Raw genomic sequence first — 24,802 nt, 5'->3', positions numbered from 1 at the left:
TAATATCTAATTTTATTGCCTTGTAATAATTTTATAGTATTTCTGCTTTATGTAATTGATGCTTACTTTGGACCTAATTTTTTTGTGCCCCGTCTGTTATAGTATCTATTATCAAGGTTTGAATTTCAGTATATATTTATAAAATCTGTATCCTTATTTTTTTGTCTACTTGACCTCATACTGACAATAGTGTGTGAAAAGTCTTTCATCAGTATATTTTTATTATTTTCTTACATCTTTTTAGTTTCTCCTTTATACTGGTATTTATAGGGTTATTTGGTAAATAGATGTCCTTAACAGTTATATCTTCATTGTAAATTGTGGGGTTTTTAGCTTTGTAAAGTAGCCTTTATTCTTTGTAATGATTTGTAGAATGAGTCACACTGGTCAGCTCATAGGCTTGTAGTCTCAGCTTCCTTCTGACTTACCTGATGTGCCTCTACTTGTCACTTTATTTTTAGCCTTTCTGAGTGACGTAGGCGTGTCTCTTGTATACAGTATAGAATTGGGTTTTGTTTTAAGATCCAGTTTGAAAATCTTTTTCTTGTTACAGGTGAATTAAGCCTGTTCATGATTGGTTTCAACTCTGTCCTGTTACTTTCAGTTATAATTTCTGTGTTTTATTTTCTACTTAGTGTTCTTCTCTCTTTTAAAAATTTCTTTTGGTATTTAGGAATGTTTGTTTTTCTTGTAATATTACCTTTATACTTAAACCTTTTATAATGCCTTTTTTTTTTTTTCAAACTGTCTGGTTTGACAGGTTTCAGTGGTATTTTTTGACTCCTGTCTTTACCCATAGAATAAGTGACTGTCTTATTCTATTTCCACTTTTCTCTCACTTATTCTCCCATCTTTGAATCTAGGTTTGTGTCTTTTGCCCAGTTTGGGAAGTTTTCTGTCATTATTTCTTCAGTTACTTTTTCAGCTTCACCTCTTTCTGAAACTCTACTGGCATAAATGTTATGTCTTTTGTTAATCATTCTACAAGTTCCTAAAGTTCTCTTCATTCATTGTCATCTTGCCCTCCCCCCATGGATGATTTATATTGATCTGTCTTTGAGTTAGTTGGGTTTTTTTTCCTCTTTCTCTCCTACTTCCAATGAGTTAAATTTTGATTATTGAGTCTGTTACTTTAAAATCCATTTGGTTCTTCCTTATATCTCCTTTTTATTTGCTGAGATTTTCTATATTTTGTTTCAGGTGTGTTCACAATTGCTTGGTGAAGAATTTTTATGACAGTTACTTTGAAACTCTTGTCAGATAGCTACAACATGTGTGTCATCTCAGTATTGGCATCTGTTGACCACCCTTTCCCCTTTCAGTTTAGATGATCCTGGTTCTTGATATGATGAGTTATTTTCTGTAGCCCACATTTTGGGTGGTGTTATGAGACTCTGATTTCTATTTAAATCTTGCTACCTATTAATGCCAGACTGAGGAGCAGACAAGGTCTGCCCCACCCAGCATCTGTTCACACCCTCCCGTAAGGAGGCCTTCCTTGTGGGGGTAGGATGGTAGATGGATGCAACTCCCGGGCATACCTTCTGTCCTCTCATTTTTGGAAGTTGCAATATTTCTATTTTTCTGGAACACATATCATTTTAAAAGTATTCTTCCACTCTTACCCTCCCATTTGTGTTAATCTTTCATCTACATTGAAATATTTCTTCACTTTTCTCTTAGTTGAAAGAAGGTCATCCTCTGGTAAGGGTGTCAGCAGATTTTTCTGTAAAGAACTGATAGTAAATAATGTAGGCTTTTTTGAGCGACATGGTCTCTGTCCCACTAATGTGGAGTAGCTTTACTAGGATATGTGACTGTAAGCTCTTCACTCACCTTTCCTCTTCTCTGAAGTCTCACATAAGCTTAAGGCAGGAGGTCCAGACAAAGGATAGAATTCAGTTTTTTCTCTTCTTATAGGTAATTTGAAATTTGTAGCATTCTCAGACTCCTAGTAATGTTGAAGGTGTGGGCCATGTGTGATTTTACATGCCCTTATTAATAGTTATTAATAACTTTTTTTGAAGGATACTTGGAGAGATTTGAATTGAGATGGCAGCATTTATTTTAGAGCAACAAATGTCTTATAATAAGAAGCATCTCTGGATTTCATATGAGATCAGACCTGTGCTTACATTCCTCTGTCAAGACACCGAGGAAAACTACTTATAAGCTCTCTGACTTTGAATGAGTCAACACACCTGAACCTGGTTTTTGTTTCGTATCATTTGCAAAGTTAGATGGGTGTAGTGTGTGCTCTTCTGCTGGAGCATTTCTCAAGACATTTGCGAATAATTAACTTTATTTTCCTAAAGTTAAAATGCCAAGTCATTTGTCTTTTTCATAGTCTGAAAAATTACATTGTTAAACATGTTTGAAAACTACTAACATGGATAAATGATCTTTGGGGGCTCTTCTAGACTTGAAGCAGCATGGCATACTGGCTTCATTCTGTATATAAAGTATTTCCTTATGATTATCAGGTATTCAGTTTGTAGGAGCAGGAAGAATTCCTTTTCTGCCTATTTTTAAATTTATCTACTTAATATATAGATGTGGAAGTTGGGATAGAAGTTGACCCAGACTTCTGTGTCTCATTTTTGTGAAGAGTGACCTGAGGTAGACATTGAGAGAGTTTTACCTTGTATCAGCTTAGCAGATATTTTTGCTACCTAGCTAAAACAAAATTTAATTACTTTTTATGTCACCATCTCCTAAGTGTGTTATGTATCTTAAGCATTTAAACAAATACATTAAGTGGCCATTCTTTTTTATTTCCTGCAGATTCTCGTGGACACTGTTTGGGCACTGTCGTACCTGACAGACGGAGGTAATGAGCAGATACAGATGGTTATTGATTCAGGGGTTGTGCCGTTTCTTGTGCCCCTTCTGAGCCACCAGGAAGTAAAAGTTCAAGTAAGTATTGAGCATTTTTCTTACTTGTATTACATTTGTACTTGCTATAACCAGTTAACTTACACAACCAGGCTTCAGTTCTGTCTGTATGCACATTTCTTCAGTATTTCTTCTGCTATTTTACTGAATCTAATTTTGTTGATTTCTAAATCTTTTATCTAATCCAGATTCTTTGCTGAGTTTCAGACTCATATATAGCCAATTGTCTTTGAGTCCTCAGACATAACTGCCAAGAACCTCCTTTAATAATATTCTATTATTATTTCAAGTAGGCAAAAATGAACATACTGTCTTCTCCCACAAACCGACTCCTCTTCATATATCCCCTATTAATGGACAGCATAGTCCAAGCTAGGCACCTTGGTATTCCTCCTCTTATTTCCTCACCATTTCAAAATCCTGTCAGTCCTTACTGTATAGCTTTCACATCTGTCTTTCTCCTTGTATCGAGAGCCACTCATTTAGTTCAAGGTTTCTTTTCTTTTCTCTGGATAACTGCATTTCTTTCTCTTTCTCTCTCTCTCTCATTTCTCATCATATCACTGATAGATCTGTTCATCCCACTTCTGCCAAAATGACTTTAGATAGAAATCTGTACCCATTCTAGGCCTTTATTAAAATCTTTCTGTGGTGCCAGTTTACTAATAGATAAAAATATCTATGAAAAAAACAGACCTTTATATTTTTTTATTTTAATCTTTTCTCCAACAGTTTTTCATATAATTTTTCCTGTATAATTCCAGTTTTCACAAGACTGTTGTTTAAAATTCAGAATTGCTTCTCAGTTCTATAAAATGCTTTGTATAAGAATGCAGTAGGTTTTAATCATTCACCACTTGCATTTTTATATTTTCTCAGGGTTATAAAAAACATAAAATCAGTTTCATCATAAACAAATTTATAGAACGTATTTTATCCCCACCCAGACAGCAGCACTCAGAGCAGTTGGCAACATAGTGACAGGTACAGACGAACAGACCCAGGTTGTTCTCAACTGCGATGTCCTGTCACACTTCCCAAACCTCCTGTCACACCCAAAAGAGAAGATAAATAAGGTAAGGCTTATAACAGCCCCATCAATGCATTTCTTTCTCTTTGTGTATCTCATTTTTAACTCCCTTCTTGTTTCGATTGCTTTTCATTTGTGATTCTCTTCAGACCACTCTGGTTAGCTTCAGATCACCTCTGCAGTTATTTTCTTTCAGTTCTTAATTGCCTGCTGTAAGTGCTGCCATGATCATCACAGAATAAAATTATTTTCATTTTAACCAGTGTTTTTATTTAAATATATTGAGCAGTAGCAGTGATCAACAAATTAGTAGTCACTAGGTTGGAGAAGGAAATGGCAACCCACTCCAGTACTCTTGCCTAGAAACTTCCATGGATGGAGGAGCCTGATGGGCTACAGTCCATGGGGTTGCAAAGAGTCGGACACGACTGAGCGACTTTACTTTCACTTTCAGGTGGAAAGAACATATGAAATTTTCCTTTGGGTGGCTATTATCTCTTTTTTTTTTGGCTGGTGTTTTTTATAAACAAATAGATCATAATTTAATCTCCCTACAAAATTAGATTGAATGTAAAAAACTACAGTTCCTAAATTAAAGGATCATTAAAATTGTTTTCTGTTTGGTTTTTGTTTTTTTAAGATTTTAAGCTTATGGTATAAACTTACTGTTAAACATGTGCTGAAGTACTTTAGTCTTGTCTAGTTTATTTCACATTGCATGTTTTCAACATTCATCCATGTTGGAGCTTATATCAAAATTTCATTCCTTTTTATTGCTGAATAGATACTGCATTGTACCTATATACTGTATTTTGTTTATACATTCATTTGTGGATGTACACTTTTGGATTGTTTCTACCTTTTGGCTCTTGTGAATAATAATACTGCTGTGAACCTTGGTTTTTGAGTCCTTGCTTTCAGTTCCTTTGGGGGTATATCTTTATGAGTAGAATTGTCCAGTCATATGGTAATTGCATGTTTAGCTTGTTGAAGAATCGTCAAGCTTCTTTCCATAGCAGTTGCACCATTTTACATTCCTATAAGCAGTGTTATGAAGGTTCTAGTCTTCTTTTATGTATATATAATTTATTTATTTATTTGACTATGACAGATCTTAGTTGCAGCAGGTGGGATCTTCAGTCTTCATTAGAGCATGCAGGATTGTTCGTTGTGGCATGTGAAATCTAGTTCCCTGACCAGCGATCAAATCCAGGCCCCCTGCATTGGGAGGGCAAGGAGTCTTAGCCCCTCGACCACGAGGAAAGTCCCTCCAATTCCTTTTTTTAATTTTTATTGTAGCCATCCTAGTACTGTGAAGGTAGTGTCTGCTTGTTTTGATTTGCATGTAGTGTAATACAATTTTATCTGCCTGAAATGCCACCATCCCTCAGACTAACAGAACTGCTTATTTCTTCTCTGTCATAACTATATTTATATAGTTCCTTGACTAAAATTTGATAGTTGGATTTTTACAGAAAAGTATGTTATCAGAAATCACATTTTGTAGGTGCCTTTGTTCCAATGAGCTTCCCTGGTGGCTAAGGTGATAAAGAGTCTGCCTGCGATACAGAAGACCCGGGTTTGATCCCTGGGTCGGGAAGATCCCCTGAAGAAAATGGCTACCCACTCCAGGATTCTTGCCTGGAGAATCCCATGGACAGAGGAGCCTGGTGGGCTACAGTCCACGGGATCGCAGAGTGGGACACAACTGAGCAACTAACACTTTCACTTTCAATTTGTTCCAGTGAAGGGAAAGAAGCCAGAGTCTTTCAGACTCTAGGCAAATATACGTGATTTTTACAGCCGAATGTATTAGTATTCTGTAATTGGAAGCAAGGCTGAGAAGTGAGGAAACTGGACAGGAGTAGGTAGAGAAGTCCTGGCCTGCGATCTGGTATACTCTGAGTGAAGGTATCATAGGGGAAAGGAAAAGGGTTTCTATAGATAGATATCTCCTCAGCTTCAGCAAGAAGGTAGTTGTTGCAGAAGTTTTCACCTTGAGTGTTTGTGTTATTTGCATATTGGTTATATCATAGTTCTTTGGAGGTGTAAGTTACCAACTCGGTTTTTTTCCCCCTCAACCTTTTAGTTTGAAAATTTTCAAATGTACAAGAAATTTGCAAAAATAGTGTAGTGAAACATCCTTGTACTCTAAAACACCAGTTAACCAGTTATTAATATCCCACCAAAATTGGATGGCAAAAAGTTGTACAATCTTTTATTTTTTTAATTTATTTATTTAGGCCATGTGACAGGGCTTGTGGGATCTGAGTTCCCTGACCAGGGATTGAACCAGGCTGTGGTGAGGAAAGTGCTGAATTGTAATCACTCAGCGGATGGGGGCTCTCCTATAATCTTTCAGTTGTAGAGGAGGAAGAAGATAGTACTTTATAATAGTAAACTTAGAAACCTGTTTGTTCATGACATAAATCCTCTAAGGTTACAATAAAATTTTCTCATATAGATCATTCTTAGACTAGTTAGAGACTTAAGTTCTAATGTATTTTGCAAGTAAGTATTTTTACAATAAAGCAATTCATCTTTCTTAGTAGTAGTTTTAACAAAGTATTAGGAAATTCTATCTTCTATTTATTTCTGTCATTTGTCTTTTAGAGCAGGGGTCCCCAACCTCTGGGCCAAGGACTAGTACCAGTCCCTGGCCTGTTTGGAATTGGGGGTGCGCAGCAGGAGGTGAGCAGTGGGCAAGCGAGCAAAGCTTCATCTGTATTTACAGCTGCTCCCCATTGCTTTCCTTACCATCTGAGCTCCACCTCCTATCAGAACAGTAGCAGCATTAGATTCTTGGAGCTTGTACCCAACTGTGAACTGTGCATGCGAGAGATCTAGATATGAGCTCCTTGTGAGAATTTATTGCCTGTTGATCTGAGGTGGTGGTGCTCAATAAATATAATGCCCTTGCATCATCCCAGTTGCCACCCCTGTCTGTGGGAAAGTTGTCTTCTACAAAACTGGTCCCTGGTGCCAAGAAAGTTGGGACCACTATTGAGAGGGACTCATGCAACAAAAATGTAAGGTCCTTGCATAGAGGTTTTTTGGTCTGTTTTGTTCACTGCCATGTCACCAGTGTCTAAAATAGTGCTTAGGGTGTAGTCCTAAGCATCTGTATTATTGAAGGTTATGCTAGGTTAATGGGCCAAGATATTATGCTTCAAAGTTTCCTAATACATTTAAAATGGAATATACTGTATTGCCTAATCACTTTTAGATGCATTTGCCTTATTGCAACTGAGATGATTTTGTTACTGTATATGTAAACCACATTAAAGAAGAGCATAAGCACATTAAAGATACAATTTTTCAAATAAAGGTGCCCTGTATTTTATTTAATTATAGGAAGCAGTGTGGTTTCTTTCCAACATTACAGCAGGCAACCAGCAACAAGTTCAAGCTGTAATAGATGCTGGATTAATTCCTATGATTATCCATCAGCTTGCCAAGGTCAGTCATTGTTATGAGTTCATCATGTCTGTTAATATGTTATAACCAAGACTTTTTGAGCAAAAAATTCATTTCAGCATTTCTTTTTTAATCTTCAGGGGGACTTTGGAACACAAAAAGAAGCTGCTTGGGCTATTAGCAACTTGACGATAAGTGGCAGAAAAGATCAAGTGAGTCTGGAAAAAAAAATGTTATGATTGTTAATACTGGGAAGTACACTACTCTCTTGTGTTTAGGAGTTTTTGATTGTTTACAAGCCCTGTACTGTATTCCTTTGGAGGAAGAGGTAATTATATAAATAAGAGTATCTCTTCTCTTTTATTGTCTAGGTTGAATACCTTGTACAGCAGAATGTAATACCACCATTCTGTAATTTATTGTCAGTAAAAGACTCTCAAGTTGTTCAGGTGGTTCTAGATGGTCTGAAAAACATTCTGATAATGGCTGGTGATGAAGCGAGCACAATAGCTGAAATAATAGAAGAATGTGGAGGTAAGCGGGTTGGTAAAAGAAAAATAGTTGAGCTGTGGGACTCTGAAACATTAGTTCCTTTAAAGACAGTTAATTTGAAAGAAAAGTGCTAGGATACATTGCTATTAATGTCATCTGAGGATATTGCTATTTTTTATTTGCTATGTTAGTAATCCAGGAAGATTTTCCAGAAAACAGCTGATTGTGAAAATCACTCCATAACCTTCTTAGAGTTTTACAATGCTTTTTAGGAAACACAGTTACTCTTCTTGAAGTCATGTTGCATAAGATTAAGTGAAAACAAATGTGATAGCATTCAGACAGAAAGTGTTTTCTTAATAACAAGAAGAAAATATCCTAGAGATATTAAGGAGTCTTGTCCGTGGTCAGAGAAGTAGTTTGTGGTAGAAGCATAATTAAAAGTCAGATCTTCATACTGTACTACTATTAATTCACTATTCATTTTGTTTTTAAGATGTTTTATTAATGCATATATGTGGAATTTAGAAAGCTGGTAACCACGATGCTATATGCAAGGCAGCAAAAGAGACACAGATGTAAAGAACAGACTTGGACTATGTGAGAGAAGGCGAGGGTGGGGTGATTTGAGAGAATAGCATTAAAACATGTATATTACCATATGTGAAAGAGATGACCAGTGCAAGTTCGATGCATGAAACAAGGCACTCAAAGCCAGTGCCCTGGGAGAACCCAGAGGGATGGAGTGGGGAGAGAGGTGGGAGGTGGGGGTTCAGCATGGGGGGGACACATGTACCCATGGCTGATTCATGTCAGTGTATGGCAAAAACCACCACCGTATTGTAAAGTAATTATCCTCCAGTTAAATAATTTTTAAAAAATTAAATAGGAATAAATAAAATCAGTGGAACTAATTTTTTGTTTAAAAAGATGTTTTACTTTTTAAATAATTTGAAACGAGCATTGTAGTCTGATTCAAAACAATTTAACCCAGAAAGTTTGAGCTATAGAATTGTTACTCCAGCTTTTTATCAGTATAGTTGCTTCTGTCTGTGAGATAAATACTTATAATTAAGATACACATTTACTTAGCATTTTATGATTTTATAAAGCACTCTACATCCATTATCTTTGATACCCATTTTCCCATTTTTCTGGTTTGGATGTTACTATAGAAAAAACTTAAATTTTTTTATATAGTAACTTAAATTTGTTACTATATAAAAAATTTTAAAAAGCAGTTATTTTATACTTCAAAATAACTTAGCTAAAAAGACATTCAAGGAAGAATATTTAGTATCAAGGATTTAATGGAGGTACATCTGATATATGGAGTAAACATTTTGGGAATATAAATAAAGGCATTCTACAGTTAACTATTCTGAAAAAGTATTTCCCAGATTGATGTGGCTATAAAGGAGATAAGCACCGTATTTCTTTTGTCTTTTTTTTTTTTTTTTAAGAAATCACTTCTGAATTTAAAGTTTTATCTTCTATTTATCTCAATCTTTGAGTAACATTTGGAAAACAAAAGATTAAAAAATTATTGTATGCAACAGTATGATTATACTAAAGGAATCTTAGGCTGGGGAGATCTTGGTTCTAGTCCTGTCATTCACTTGCCATATAACCTGAAACAAACCCCTTTATATCTGTGCCACACTCCCTCATCTGTCAAATGGAGTGTTTAGGTGATTTTTAAACTGCCTGCCTCAGGGAACAGGGTACCTCAAGGACTTCTAAAGAGGAAGAAATTAGTGAGATGCTGGTTCTCTAGCCAGAACAACTGAGGGTTTTATCTGTTTTTTAGATGAACTCATCTTTGGAGGGTGGTAGGGAGGGTGTTTTTAGTTCTTTAGGATGTTTCATGATTAAATGAGCACAGTTTCTTCATTAGTATGTACTTAATTATTTTAATTATTATCAGGTTTGGAGAAAATTGAAGTTTTACAGCAACATGAAAATGAAGACATATATAAATTAGCATTTGAAATCATAGATCAGTATTTCTCTGGTGATGATGTAAGTATATATTATAGTGTGTCTGCGTGTACATTAAAATCTATACATAGAGTAAGTTTACTAAGAATTAATTTTTCATGACTAAATTTATACTGTATTTCTGTCACCTTTGCTTTTGTAATTTGTTAAATGGGAAGAAATAGTAATTATAGAAATGATGTGTGTTCAAATAGGTAAAATATATCTACAGATACAGGAACTTAAGAATGGGGCAGTTTGTAAATGTTCAGCTTTAAATTGCTGACTCTTTCTTTATTTCTGTCTGTGCTGGGTCTTGGTTGCGGAGCCAGCTACGCCCCAGCGGTGTACACGGGCTTTCATCGCGGTGGCCTCTCGTTGCAGAGCGCAGGGCTGGAGGGCACACGGGCTGCGGCGGTTGTGGCTCCTGGTCTCCACAGCACAGGCTCGGTAGTTGAGGCACACGACTTGGTTGCTGCACAGAGGGGATCTTCCCACATCAGGGATAGAACCCATGTCCCCTGCATCGGCGGGCAGTTGGTGTCTTTACCTTTGAGCCAACAGGGAGGCCCTAAGTTGTTAAATTTCTTAATAGCATTGTTGATTTACTTAAAATATTTTTAGGTAATAAAAATATACACACAGAATTCTTTCCTAAGAAGTAAATCAACTCTGCTTACATTGTAATGTATAGTATCTTAATATAATGAAAATTCTTTTTCTTGCTTTTTGTAGATTGATGAAGATCCTAGCCTCATTCCCGAAGCAACACAAGGAGGTACTTACAACTTTGACCCAACGGCCAACCTTCAAACAAAAGAATTCAATTTTTAAAGTCAGTTGAGTGCAGCATCTATCCCACATTGAATACGAAGCACCACCAGATGGCTACCAAAATGACAAGAGCAACAGCAACTACCGAAGGCTCCAAGACATACATGCCTCTTTGTTTTGATGCTTCTGAAGCAAGCCATGTCTCAGTCACTTTGCAGTTGCCAAAAGTCACTATCCACATGGACTGTAAATGCATATGCATGATTTCCTAAACTGTTTTAGAATTCTCCTTAACAATCTCGACTACCCTACTTTCCCCCGTTCCCTGGTGCCACACGCTGACATCTGCAGTCTCCAGTTTAGAATATTCTGTAGTGGTGGCATGTCAGCTGCCCACTTGATACTCCTTTGGAAAATGGTGCGCTGTGGATCAAGACACTTTGGTATGACACATACATGCGTTGGAAGACTTTAAAGAGGTGCAGTCTGATCTGAGCCTCCATCATTGTCCTCCACAAACATATTTTCATACTCTTTATGTGGAAGAATAGATTTTAAAAGTACAAGCCAAATGATTTTCATTGGTGGAACTGACACAAACAAAAAGTAACTTAAAAAAAAAGAAACTTGGTTATTGATTAAACAGATAAGTTTTAAAAAACTGTGCTTCATCTACCAGTAATTGATGTGTTTATTATCTGCCTCAGAAGCCAGGGTTGGAGGAAGGACTTTAGCTATGGATGGTAACGCTTTCGCCATTATACCTAATTTTTGAGAACAGCAAGCCCTCTTTGACCACTCCCTTCAGCCTGTGTGTTCCTGCTGTTTTGAAGTAAATCAAATGCTGTGCATGGTATTTTACCTGAGCTGCAACCTGTTACGGACTTGAACTTCTGTTTAAGTTGAAAGCAAGAATCCCTGACAATAAAGAAAAATAAACAAATAAATAAAACCAAAAAACCCACAAAGGTCTAAAGTACCCATTGGTGATGTTAAAAAAAGAAAACCTTGCTTTCAGCTTTCAGGAGTTAATATTTTTCATTTTAAACTGATAATTGGATATGGTTGATTTATATTGGGTTTAAACTGTGGCGCTTTCATGTTTACTGTAATTTAGTCTTAAAATATTTTTACTTAGTAACCAGTGCTTTTGATAATGTGGTTGGCAACAAACCAGCAACTATCTAGAAGTGTCATAAAACTTCATTATTTGAGTATTGGGAAGTTCATTCAGATCCTACTCTAAAAGCATATTCACATATAAAAAGATTCAGACAAGGATCTGCCTAGAGGAATAATCTGCAGTTATTTAACATAAATCTGATTTGCAGTGATCTTCAAGTAATTCTGAAAAATCTGGTATTACTGTGTAAAGTCATTGCTTTTGGTAAATTGTCCGACCCAGTTACTAATGAAAGAATATGGATTTGAAGTTTTTTAAACTGAACAGTTTGTGCTGTCACAGGAATGGTTTTGTTGCTATTGTTTACTGGGTATAATTTCCCAACGCGTTGATGTGAAGGGATAGGAAATCGAAACTAATTTAGTTATCCGATGGGAGGGGGGTGTATTTACTGTGATGAAGATGAGACACATGCCATCAGAGCTTTGTGAATCAGCGGGGGTGTTTTCACTGATAAACAACACATAGCAGGTGTGCATTCATTACAAATATATGTATCTGCCAAGGTGGAGCCACTTTAAAGAGTGAGTTTTGTCTTGTATCTAAAGTGGATACAAGCGTATGTTTAAAATGCAAGATTTTTACTTGCTAGAGAATCTGTTTTAATATAGTGGTTTGGCCTCTGATTATTTATAGGTTTTATAAATTTTAGAATCAATTTCTCTTTAAGGTGGCTCAGACTTTTCAACTCTTGTGCACATAAAATTGAGTTGAAGTTCATTGTGCCTTTTTTTCTTTATCCAAATTTTGAGTTAAAGCTTCATATGGTAACTGCATCCTGTTCAGACACCATGGTCTAAATTTTGTGTGGTGTTCACTAAAAGTAGGAGTAATAAAGTCAAAGCTAATTAAGGTCACAAACTTCGGTGAAACCCTTAAAGTCCAAATCTTCTTGATATTGTGAATTATACCCCTTCCAGTTTACTTCCTTCTGGACTCCCCATAGTTACTGACAGTTACCTTTTAAATTTTGCACACATCGAGACTGAACTGGGCCTCTACTGTGCCGACTCCTATTTCCTCTTGTGTTTTAAGTGCAAACTAACATAAGTGAACATTAGCATCAAGTAGTGCAGACGTCCGTGTGCATTGGCTTGATCCAGTTTGTTGTGACCTATCGGTTTGGAATTGGAATTGCATCATTTCGTAGACAAAGGAAACTAAGTATATTGCTGCACTTTTACGTTTTCAAAACAGTGTTGAAAATTTGCATTGTTTTTATTTTTTTTAAACTCAGTTAAAAAAGACTAAAACGTTCTTTCAAAAGAGGCATCTAAATGTGTTCCTAATTTTGTATATGGGCTTAGGTTTTGTAACCAATAAAAAAGCTGCTATCAAATATGATAAAACATCGAAGAACTTATTTTTGAAAGTATCTGAATTTCCTAGTTTTGTTTTTTATGTGGTTAAATTTAAATTTGGAATTATTTTCCAAATATTAGCCCCAGTGGAGGTGAATCATGAATTACTCTTTCACTGTATTTTAATCTCTCCTTTCCACTAGAGCAAACTAGGATGACCAATAACAATGTTAGATTTAAGAATATCGTGTAACATAAAAGTACCAAAATCTATACTGATTTCCTAAGCTGCCGCAGACAGTGACAGAAACAATAGAAACTTCTTGTTGCACAGGCTTGAGGCTAGAAGTTAGAAGTCAGGGTGATGGCTGGGGCTTGCTCTCTCGAGGGAAGGATCTTCATCTCTTCCTGCTTCTGGTGGTCCTCAGCTGGTAGCTGCATCTCTAGTCTCTGCCTTCATCAGCACAGGCTGTTCTCTGTGTGTCTCTGGTTTCAATACCGTAACTCATAGAAAGCCATTTCAGATGATAGTGTAATTGTGACTTTCATGAAACAAAAGCTGAAACTTTACTTAAGGCTTGTCTAATCCTTGAAAACCAGAACTTTGCAAGATAGTAATTGAAGTAAACCTAACAGTTTTAACCTGTTAGTTAGAGGTTGTGGCTCTAAATGAAATCTTGGATTATTTAAAAGAACAAAGGATCAGCCAAACTTTACTTTTGTATAATGACACTTCTGATTATTTTTGAACAAACTCAATGTATGAGAAAATAAATTACACTACTCCTATTTAATCTTGCCATCATGTACTTCACAAGGGTTGTCCTTTTGAGAAGATAAACTATTGCTGGTAAAAATTTATGGATGTCAATTGTCTAACAGTGATGGTTATGAATTTTCTTAACCCTAGTTGAACTGGGGGTTTAAATCTATTTGGAGAAAGGGAGTATAATTTCTGTACATTAAGCTGTAAGTTTTATGGCATATATAGGCCAAGGAGTGCTGTCTTTAACATACCACTCATTTGTCCAAAGTGTAAAAGGAGCTCTTCACATAAATGATGTACTTTGTTAAATAAATGAAAAACACTGGTAGAATGATTCTCAAAAGCACAGCATAGAGATGAGGCTCTATCTATACATACTTGTATACGGCTGACCCTGGAACAACGTGGATTTGAACTGTGTGGGTCCACATATATGTGTGTTTTTTCCATAGTAAATACTATAGTACTGCACGATCTGCTGTTGGGGATGTGAAACTACTTACACAAAGGAACTGCTGTATGGAGAAACTCTATATGGAGGGCTGACTATAAATTATAGGCAGATTTTCTAATATTCAGAGGGTCAGCAGCCCTAACCCCTGTGTTGCTCACTGGTCAGTTATATAGATGGACTCAGTACTCAATCAAGACAAAGTGTTTAGGAATAGTGATGTTGGGATGCAGCATATTCAGATCCTTCATCTTGTTCAGTCCCTAAGTTGTGTCCAACTCTTTGCAACCCCATGGACTGTAGTGTGCTAGGCTCTTCTGTCCTTGACTATCTCCCAGAGTTTGCTCAGATTCCTGTTTACTGAGTTGGTGATACTAGCCAACCATCTCATCCTCCGTTGTCCCTTTCTCTTCCTGCCCTCAGATTTCCCAGCGTCAGCACTGTGCTGTGCTTAGCCGCTTCTGTCGTGTCCAACTCTTTGCGACCCCATGGACTGTAGCCCGCCAGGCTGCTCTGTCCATTGGGTTTCTCCAGGCAAGAATACTGGAATGGGTTGCCATGCCCTCCTCCAGGAGATCTTCCCAGCCCACGTCTCCCGCATTGCAGTCAGATTCTTTACCCTCTGAGCCACCAGGGAAGCCCAAGAATACTGGAGTGGGTCGCCTATCCCTTCTCCAGGGGATCTTCCCGACCCAGGAATCCAGCCAGGTCTCCTGCATTGCAGGCGAATTCTTTACCATCTGAGCCATCAGGGAAGCTTCCCTGGTGGCCCAGGTGGTAAAGAATCCCTCTGTTACTCCCCAATAAACTCAATTTTGCTGGCTGCTGGCATAACCTTTAACTCTGTTCATTAATGGGTCGACTCGGGATATTTTTCAGTCTTTCCCAGCATCAGTCTTTTCCAATGAGTCAGCTCTTATCAGAGTGGCCAGAGTATTGGAGTTTCAGCTTCAGCATCTTCCTTCCGATGAATATTCAGGATTGATTTCCTTTATTGATTGACTGGTTTGATCTCCTTGCAGGCCAAGGGACTCTCAAGAGTCTTCTCCAGAACCACAGTTCAAAAGCATCAGTTCTTCAGTGCTCAGAGTCGGCCTTCTTTATGGTCTTAACTCTCGCATCCATACATGACTACTAGAAAAACCATAGCTTAGACTATATGGGCCTTTGTAGGCAAAGTAATGTCTCTGCATTTTAATACACTGCCTAGATTTGTAATGGCTTTTCTTCTAAGGAACTAGCATCTTTTCATTTCATGGCTGCAGTCACCATCTGCAGTGATTTTGGAGCCCAAGAAAATAAAGTCTGTCACTGCTTCCACTTTTCCCCCATCTATTTGCCATGAAGTGATAGGAATGGGTGCCATGATCTTAGTTTTTTGAAGGTTGAGTTTCAAGCCAGCTTTTTCACTCTCCTCTCTGACTCTTATCAAGGGTCTCTTTAGCTCCTCTTCACTTTATGCCATAGAGTGGTATCATCTGCATATCTGAGGTGGTTGATATTTCTCCCAGCAATTGTGATTCCAGCTTGTGAGTACTCTATTTACCCGTGAAATCCCTCAGCTAACTTTAATGTATATCAGTATACTTTAATGTATACTCAAACCCTTCAGTACTGACATGTTAGGGAATTCCCTGGTGGCCCAGTGGTTAGGACTCTACACTTAACTGCCGAGGGGCCAGGTGCGATCCCCGGTCAGGGAACTAAGATCCTGCAGGCCTTGAGGTGTGGCCCAAAAAGACAGAAAAATGGACATTTTAGGCTGGATAGTTTTTGATTGTCCTGTGTATTGTAGGGTGTTTAGTTGCATCGTTGGGTTCTGCCCACTAGACATAGCACCTCTGCACTTCCCGTCAGGACAGCCAAAAATGTCTCAAGACACAGCCACGTGTCTCCTGGGGGCCAGAACCGCCCCGTGTGTGAACGATCGGCCTAAATCAATTCAGCTAGGAAACTTCTCCACTCAAATGAGACAGTCTAAATCATGCCTTTTGTTCTATGAACAGTGCCAGGTCTTTTTTTCCCCACCCAGAAACAGAAGATAAAAAGAAGAGACCCCCTCCCCACCCCTGCCAAAAAAAAAAAAAGAGAAAACAACAAATGTGCCTTTTCTTCATTCTCAGTTTTAGGAGAAATCAGCTTAGCACATTTCCCAGATCCCATATGAGGACTCCTGGCAGTCCTGAGCCTGTCTACTGCAAAGGGCTTAGGAGGAATGGGAATGTGGAGTAGCTAGTTACTCTCTTACATGCATCCTGGGGCTAAGAGTTTGTGTGTGTGCGCGCCACTAGGGAAGCCCAGTTCACCCAGTTGCATTCAATTCTTTGCCATACTATGGACTGCAGGCCACCAAGCTCCTTTGTCCATGGAATTTCCCAGGCAAGAATACTGGAGTGGGTTGCCATTTTTTCCTCCAGGGGCTCTTCCCAAGCCAGGGATCGAAACAGCATGCCCTGTGTCTCCTGCATTGCCAGGGGAATTGTTTACTGAGCTACCAGGGGAGCCCTAAAAGAAGTTGTGTGAAACAACAAATGTGTTGATTGCCCTTTGTTTTCTCCACACTTCCCTGTAGCAATGTGTTTGAAACATTTTTAGTTACAGAGCTTGAAGTTTTCTGGGAAAGCTGGGGTTGGAGCAGAGAAATCCCTAGCATAGTTTGTAAAACACCTCTTTGAAGCATTATGAGAGATTGGCCTCACCAGGATACTTCACAGGTTTATTAAAACATGATTAAAAGCAGGGGATCTATGGCTGTTCTATAAAATATATGTTCCCTGCAGGGTCTTTTTTCTACAACATCCGTTTTCCTAGCCCTGAAGAACTGCCTGCCATCTGCTTTCTTGAGTAATTCTTTAAAACTGTGGTTCCCAGAGATAAATGGGGCCTTGTGCCAAGTGTCGTGTGAAGCCTCAAGGGAAACCAGGCATCTTCACAGGGCAGCAGTTTTACTTGATGTAAGAAAGACAGTTTTCTGGTACTACAAACCTAGGTGTTAGAGAGTAAAGGACACATTTTGCATAATGTTTTAAAGACAAAATCAGGTTTTGTTTTTGAGGCAGACCTTTTTGTGGACACATTTCTGCAGGCTGTAAGTCAGAAGAGTTGGAGAAGCAAATGCACTCCCAAGTAGATCTACTTAAGGACTAGCTTTCATTGTGACTGAGTCTTAATATTGAATAAAAGTCACCACTCGTAAAGAACCATCATTACAAATGAACTGTTCTTGATTTCGCGTATAGACTTTTAATTATTCCCGTAGAGCAGAAGAGACAGATCTGCTTTTATTAACTTCCTTTCTCAATCTGAACACTCCATGCATTTCAGCCATCCTGCTTTAAAGTCCGTCCTGGACCTGGTGGCTAGTTTCTGGGTACAATGGAATGGGAACATTCCATTATCTGGCCATTTAATTGTTAACGTGGAGGAGACTGTTTCAGTTACTTTACCAGCTTCATCATCGTTAGATTTGTGATCAGGTAACAGCCTTAGTTCCCTTTTGTTTTCAGCTCTTTTCAGTCCAGTAGTTTGGCGTTTACAGTTTTTTTTTAACCTTTTTATTAAGGTTTTTCAAACCTTAATAGAATTTATAAATTTCAGTTTATTTGATTTCAGCTCAGTTTTCTTCATAAGAACAGATTCCATATCTGTATGTATCCTTCCCATGACTTCATTTTTTTATAAATAAGAATTTTGAAACTAAGCCTTTAAGAACATTCAAATACTTCTTGAGCATCCTATCGCCTGCCAGGTACTGTGCTAGGGTTCAAGGTTCACACACACACACATGAATAAAATAAAAGTTAGGACAAATGTTAGAGATATACAGTGATATGTAATAGAGGGAGTTGGCCTGGTTAGAAAGGTGATAATCAGGCTGGCAGTGAGTTCTCAGTAAATCCCAGCCACTGGCATGAGCGCTTAAGAAGTGCCAACTCGGCCCTCAACATCTCTGTGATGAAGATTCTTATTATCAGGCAGACAGAAGTTAAGGTCTCCAAAAAGTACACAGCTGATAGTGGTGAAGGAAAAGAAGGAGTTAATTGGGCAGATTCACTGGAAAAGCTTTTCTGGCAGAAGAAACAATACAAAGTAGGAAGAAGCATGGGAGTCCAGGTAGTGAAAGGAAGTACAGCTGGAGCCAAAATGATAGTGAGGGGAGGGCTGCCAGGGGCAGGGGAGGGCTGAAGAGATAGGCAGGCGCCAGACCCCCGCCTGTAAGGCATACAAAGAAGTTTTGATATTCTACAAGCAACGGTAAATCATCTTCATTAAACAAGAGTGATGATAGAAGTATTGTGTTTGATAACAATCATTGGCTGGTAAGGCAAGCACAGGAAATGTACTTTGAATTTAGTAATGTGTACAGGCTGAAATAGTGTGAAGCCCTGAAGCAAGAGATGGTGAAGAGCTTGGTCCATGAAGTAGATGAAAGAAAGTATCCAACTCTTCCTGACCCCATGGACTGTAGCCAGGCTCCTCTGTTCCTGGGATTTCCCAGACAAGAATATTGGAGTGGGTTGCTATGCCCTTCTTCTGGGGATCTTTCCAACCCAGGGATTGAACCAGGGTCTCTGGCATTGTGGGCAGATTCTTTACCATCTGAGCCACCAGATGGAATCCAGAGATACTGGCAACTAAAACAGGAGCAAGCGAAGCTTAGATCAAGAATTGGAGGAGAGGAAAGTATCAAGGATGATTTCTGTGCTTCTGGGTTGCTATAACTGATGAATATTAAGTAGCATAAAAGATAAGCAACACAGAGGGAGTTCCCTGGTTCATTGGTTAGGACTTGGCGCTTTCACTGCCGTGGTTGAGGATCAATCTCTGGTCGAGGAACAAAAACTACAAAAGCCTCACAGTGCAGACAGAAGAAAAAGAAAAAAGCAACAGTAGAGAGTCAGACGCAGGGAGTTGAGGGTGATGAATTCAGTTCCGGGAGTAGAGGGTGAGGAGTTCAGTTCCGGTTGAGTTGAGTGGACACATGCAAATGATGGTCAACGCTGTAAATACTGGTTTGGGGCTCAGAGGAGAGTGCCAGCGCTAGAGATCTGAATCCTCTGTTTTGGGGATTATTAAAACAGGAAGTGCAGGTCATCCCTGGGTATCCATGGGGCATTGGTTCCAGAAGCCCCTGTGTGTACCAAAATCCATGGATGTTCAAGTCCCATTAGTTTGATCTTCCTATCCGTGGATTCAAGGGCTGACTGATCAGTTCAGTTCAGATGCTCAGTCGTGTCCGACTCTTTTCGACTCCATGGACGCACGCCAGGCCTCCCTGTCCATCACCAACTCCCAGAGCCTACTCAAACTCATGTCATCGTGTAGGTGATGCCATCCAACCATATCATCCTCTGTCATCCTCTTCTCCTCCTGCCTTCAATCTTTCCCAGCATTAGGGTCTTTCCAATGAGTCAGTTCTTCACATCAGGTGGCTAAAGTATCAGAGTTTCAGCTTCACCATCAGTCCTTCTAATGTATATTCAGGATTGATTTCCTTTAGGATGGACTGATTGGCTCTCCTTGCAGTCCAAGGGACTCTCAAGAGTCTTCTCCAACACCACAGTTCAAAAGCATCACTTCTTCAGCACTCAGCTTTCTTCATAGTCCAATTCTCACATCCATACATGACCACTGGAAAAACCATAGCCTTGACTAGATGGACATTTGTTGGCAAAGTAATGTCTCTGCTTTTTAATATGCTGTCTAGGTTGGTCATAGCCTTTCTTCCAAGGAGCAAGCATCTTCCAATTTCATGGCTGCTGTCACCATCTGCAGTGAGTTTGAAGCCCAAAAAGATAAAGTCTGTCACTGTTTCCATTGTTTCCCATTTCTATTTGCCATGAAGTGATGGGACCGGATGCCATGATGTTAGTTTTCTGAATGTTGAGTTTTAAGCCAAATTTTTCACTCTCCTCTTTCACTTTCAAGAGGCTCTTTAGTTCTTCTTCGCTTTCTGCCATAAGGGTGGTGTCATCTGCATATCTGAGGTTATTGATATTTCTCCCAGCAATCTTGGTTCCAGCTTGTGGCTTCATCCAACCTGGCTGACTGTAGTTGTCTGTTAAGCATCTACTCAAGGGTCAAAAAGCAAAGGCCTTGGGGATACTCACTCGTGGGCTCTGGCCTCAGCACAGTCACTGAGAGTCCTTAGACAAGTTATTTAAATCTGTTATGTGAGCCTATTTCCACATTTGTAAAATAGGAGGACACATACTGAGTTCCCAGGGTTGTAAAGAAAGATAAAATACCACATGAGCTGGCTCAGCTGTAAAGAATCTGCCTGCCAATGCAGGAGACAGGTTCCATCCCTGGGTCGGGAAGATTACCCTGGGGAAAGAAAAGGCAACCCACACCAGTAGAACAGAGAAGCTTGGTGGGCTACAGTCCATGGAGTGGCAAAGACTCGGATACGACTGAGCAACGAAACAGCAACACAGTAAGTACAACATAAAATACCGCAGGTAAATTATCTGGTACCAAACTGCTGTGACCTACTGCTCCTCTCGCCCATATTTATGCTGCTTTTTGGATCTTTAAGGATAGTGTTAATCCATAATGCCTACTGATGGTTGCTTGCAAGGGCCTAATTAGAACATTTTGTCCCTAAAATTCAACCCCCCCCTCCCCGCTACCTCCTCCCTTCCTCCACTGCAGGCTATTGGCAAAATTTCCAACAGGTAGACTTCACTTCGTGGCTTAAGGCTTTGAACCCTGTTAACAATCACACTGCATCAAAAGGTGTGGCCCTATCGCCAGCCTTTTGGGCATGGTCTGGGGATGGGTGGCTTGCACTTACTCCTTGGAAGGAAAATTATGACCAACCTAGACAACATATTAAAGAGCTGAGACATTACTTTGCCAACAAAGGTCCGTCTAGTCAAGGCTATGGTTTTTCCAGTAGTCATGTATGGATGTGAGAGTTGGACTATAAATAAAGATGAGTGCTGAAGAATTGATGCTTTTGAACTGTGGTGTTGGAGAAGACTCTTGAGAGTCCCTTGGACTGCAAGGAAATCCAACCAGTCCATCCTAAAGGAAATCAGTCCTCAACATTCACTGGAAGGACTGATGTTGAAGCTGAAACACCAATACTTTGGCCACCTGATGCGAAGAGTTGACTCATTAGAAAAGACCCTAATGCTGGGAAAGACTGAAGGCTGAGAAGAAGGGGACGACAGAGGATGAGATGGCTGGATGGTTATTACCGACTCGATGGACATGAGTTTGAGTAAACTCCAGGAGTTGGTGATGGACAGGGAGGCCTGGCGTGCATGGGGTCACAAAGAGTCGGGCACGAGTGAGTGAACAGAACTGGGAATAGATTTGGTTTCGGCAGAAACCAGATTAAGAAAATTGATGAGCATGTACCTGAGTTGAGAAAACGTCTGGCTCTGCTGTCTAGGGACTCCGCGGGGCAGCCGGGAGGGAGGGGGAAGCCTCCTTCCGCCCCGCCCCTCGCCGCGCAGCCCCGCCCCCTCGCCGCGCAGCCCCGCCCCTCGCCGCGCAGCCCCGCCCCCTCGCCGCGCAGCCCCGCCCCCTCGCCGCGCAGCCCCGCCCCCTCGCCGTGCAGCCCCGCCTTCCCGCTCCCTGCTCGCCGGGCGATCCCAGCCCAGGTGCCCGCAGTCTGCGCTGGGGGCAGGAAGCATGCACGCGGGCGGAGAGCTGGGCGCCGCGGCGGGCGGCTCGCTGCTGCTGTGCGCCGCGCTGCTGGCGGTGGGCTGCGCGCTGGGCCTGCGCCTGGGCCGGGGGCGGGGGGCGGCGGACCGCGCGTTGCTTGCCTGGCTCTGCTTCAACGCCCTGGTGCATTTCGCGCTGGTAAGTGTCCTCGCCTGGGCCCGGAAAACGCGGGCGGACGCCGCCTCTCTTGAGACCCTTCCCTCTAGTTTCCAGGAAAGGACGCGGACGCCAGGGACGCCTTGGCCGCCCCGGGCCCTATGGCGGGAGACCCGGGAATCACCTGGAGGCCGTGGTGCCCGTGGCCTTTGGCCAGAAACTGCACCTCTCCGAGGTCCCAAGGCCGTAGCGCAGCTTCCCTAGTGGTGTCGGTTTCTCTACCAAATTAAAACTAAACCAAGAAAAGCCGAACATTGTCATCCCTCTATGGTACTGTTAGTCGGATTTTAAGCTGCCGAAAGGCCTTGGCTTGCTTGACTTGTAACCTGCACAGAGATGTTTAAAATAATTGAGAGTTTTTGAATACCCCAGAGGCAGCAGGGAGAGGTGATGAGGTACGCTGGGTCCTGAACCAAAACCCCAAACCCGCTCCCAAATAGTAATCACCATTTATTGGGTAACTACTGTATGCAGGCCCAGTACTGTGCTTAAAATTTCTGACTTGCGAACACCCCATAAGTCACTTATTATTTTCCCCATTTTACAGAGAAACAAGCCCTGCAAAGTTATATGACTTCGCCGTGCCACACAGCCGGCGTGATTTTCGGAATAACTTTTAATAATTAGTCTGACTTCAAAGCTTGCACTTTATTTCATGCCAGGTTTTAGGAAATGTGTCCTTAAAACTTCAACTCACTTTTTGTATGGCCAGGACGGTTGTTTTTAAGGGATTCTGTTGAAAATGCCCCATTTTCCTTGCACACACTTTTCTTAAAGCTTTTTGTTAAACTAGGCAAAATATCTTTTTCCTTTTTTTGCCAATTTGACCTTGCTTAAATCTAGGCAAACCCAAAGCTAATGTGAAGCCAGGGTCTCTACAATCGGTTCTCCTCCCTATCCGGTGGTTTCAATCAACGAAGGATAGAAAATACAAGAAAAAAAAATTCCAGAAATTTCCAAGATGAATTTGCCCCCCACCACAACTCCCCCTCCTCACCCACAACTAGTTACATGGTATTTACCTTGTATATACAGCTATTTATGTGGCATTTACATAGTGTTAGGTATTAAAGGTGAGCTGGAGATGAGTTAATGGAGACGGCAATGGCACCCCACTCCAGTACTCTTGCCTGGAAAATCCCACGGACTGAGGAGCCTGGTGGGCTCCAGTCCACGGGGTCGCTAAGAGTCGGACACAACTGAGCGACTTCATTTTCACTTTTCACTTTTCATGCATTGGAGAAGGAAATGGCAACCCACTCCCATGTTCTTGCCTGGAGAATCCCAGGGATGGGGGAGCCTGGTGGGCTGCCATCTATGGGGTCACACAGAGTCGGACACAACTGAAGCAACTTAGCGACTTAGGAGCAGCAGCAGAGATGATTTAAAGCCTAGGGGATGCTGTCTGGTTATATGCAAATACTACACCATTTTTACATAAGTGACTTGAGCATTTGTGGGTTTTGGTATGCCTGGGAATCCCTCTCAGATACTGAGGGAGGACTGTAGTATTGGGAAAGAAAGAGCAGAGTTTTGGATAATCATGTAGGGCTGCAGATGTTTATCAGTTGGATATGTGCACATATCAGATACTGCTGGAATGGAATGACGAAATTCCTTCTTTCCTAATAGTCAACTTGTGGAGGTTGTAGACGGTAAATATTTCCCTCAACTCCTTTATTTATAGAATTGATTTTTTTTTTTTTTTGCTGCACGGGGTCTTAGTTGAAGCACATGGGATCTTTGATCTTCGTTGCAGCGTGCAGGATCTTTAGTTGCAGCATGTGAACTCTTAGTTGCGGCATGTGGCATCTAGTTTCCTGACCAGGAATCAAACCGTGGCCCCCTGCATTGGACCGCCAGAGGAGTCTCTAAAGAATTAATTTTTAAGCTGTTGCTGAACACAAGGTGTCCAAGGAACAGGGGCAATAAAACAGGTTACAAGGCCCACTTAAAGTGTATTATATTTTAGACACACTAAAAAAGGTATAAAAACACTAAAACATACACCCACATGTTCACCACCTGGTTTAAAATTAAAGTCTGCTTTTCAAGCACCGACTGCCAGGAAGCACGGGCTGCATCTCCATTTGTGGCACCTTGAAGTGCAGCCCCATGCATGCCCCACTCTCCTCCTTCATTCTGAAGGAAATTCTTCCCCCACCACCACCCATGGACCCACCTCGTGCTGTTTACCTGTCTCAGCTGCAAAACATCTGACTGTTTGAATGTACCATACCGTACGTACCTTGAAGTGAAAGCGTTAGTTGCTTGGTCGTGTCCAACTCTTTGTGACCCCATGGTCTATAGCCTGCCAAGCTCCTCTGTTCTTAGAATTCTCCAGACAAGAATACTGGAGTGGATTCCCTTTCCCTTCTCCAAGGGATCTTCCCAACCCAGAGATCAAACCCGTGTCTCCTGCATCTCCTAATTGTAGGCAGATGCTTTGCCATCTGAGCCACCAGGGACCTGAATACATATCTTGAATACATACAATAATCCCTTAATTCTCAAAGGCACTTTTTTGGGGGGATATGTTACAACATCACAGTGGCATAACCACTGTGGGTTATTTTATTGATGTATTAAAATGTATATATATATATATTTGAGCTTCCTTATGGCTTAGTCAGTAAAGAATCTGCCTGCAATGCAGGAGACCCAGATTCGATCCCTGGGT

At 40.4% G+C, this 24,802-nt stretch overlaps 2 protein-coding genes across 5 annotated transcripts in view; both read left to right on the top strand.

The window, feature by feature from the left end:
- KPNA3 (karyopherin subunit alpha 3) overlaps positions 1-13,120 on the top strand; it is a 91,311-nt gene extending 78,191 nt beyond the window's left edge. For all 3 annotated transcript variants that reach the window (XM_043477732.1, XM_043477734.1, XM_043477733.1), the window contains exons 11-17: positions 2,785-2,916; positions 3,843-3,971; positions 7,280-7,384; positions 7,483-7,554; positions 7,714-7,876; positions 9,762-9,856; positions 10,550-13,120. In XM_043477732.1, coding sequence (XP_043333667.1) covers positions 2,785-2,916; positions 3,843-3,971; positions 7,280-7,384; positions 7,483-7,554; positions 7,714-7,876; positions 9,762-9,856; positions 10,550-10,648 — 795 coding nt within the window. In that variant the 3' untranslated portion in view covers positions 10,649-13,120. The remainder of the gene's footprint in view (positions 1-2,784; positions 2,917-3,842; positions 3,972-7,279; positions 7,385-7,482; positions 7,555-7,713; positions 7,877-9,761; positions 9,857-10,549) is intronic.
- An 8,731-nt stretch (positions 13,121-21,851) lies between these two features.
- The window catches only part of EBPL (EBP like), a 29,169-nt gene continuing 26,218 nt past the window's right edge, over positions 21,852-24,802 (top strand). The window contains exon 1 of one of the 2 annotated variants that reach the window (XM_043478151.1): positions 21,852-22,104. In XM_043478151.1, coding sequence (XP_043334086.1) covers positions 21,934-22,104 — 171 coding nt within the window. In that variant the 5' untranslated portion in view covers positions 21,852-21,933. The remainder of the gene's footprint in view (positions 22,105-24,802) is intronic. The other variant, XM_043478150.1, reaches the window with a different exon arrangement.

The sequence above is a fragment of the Cervus canadensis genome, chromosome 9 (assembly GCF_019320065.1).
Source record: "Cervus canadensis isolate Bull #8, Minnesota chromosome 9, ASM1932006v1, whole genome shotgun sequence".
NCBI lineage: Eukaryota > Metazoa > Chordata > Mammalia > Artiodactyla > Cervidae > Cervus > Cervus canadensis.
Note: the sequence above shows the minus strand (reverse complement) of the source record. Positions and strands in the feature narration are given on the sequence as shown.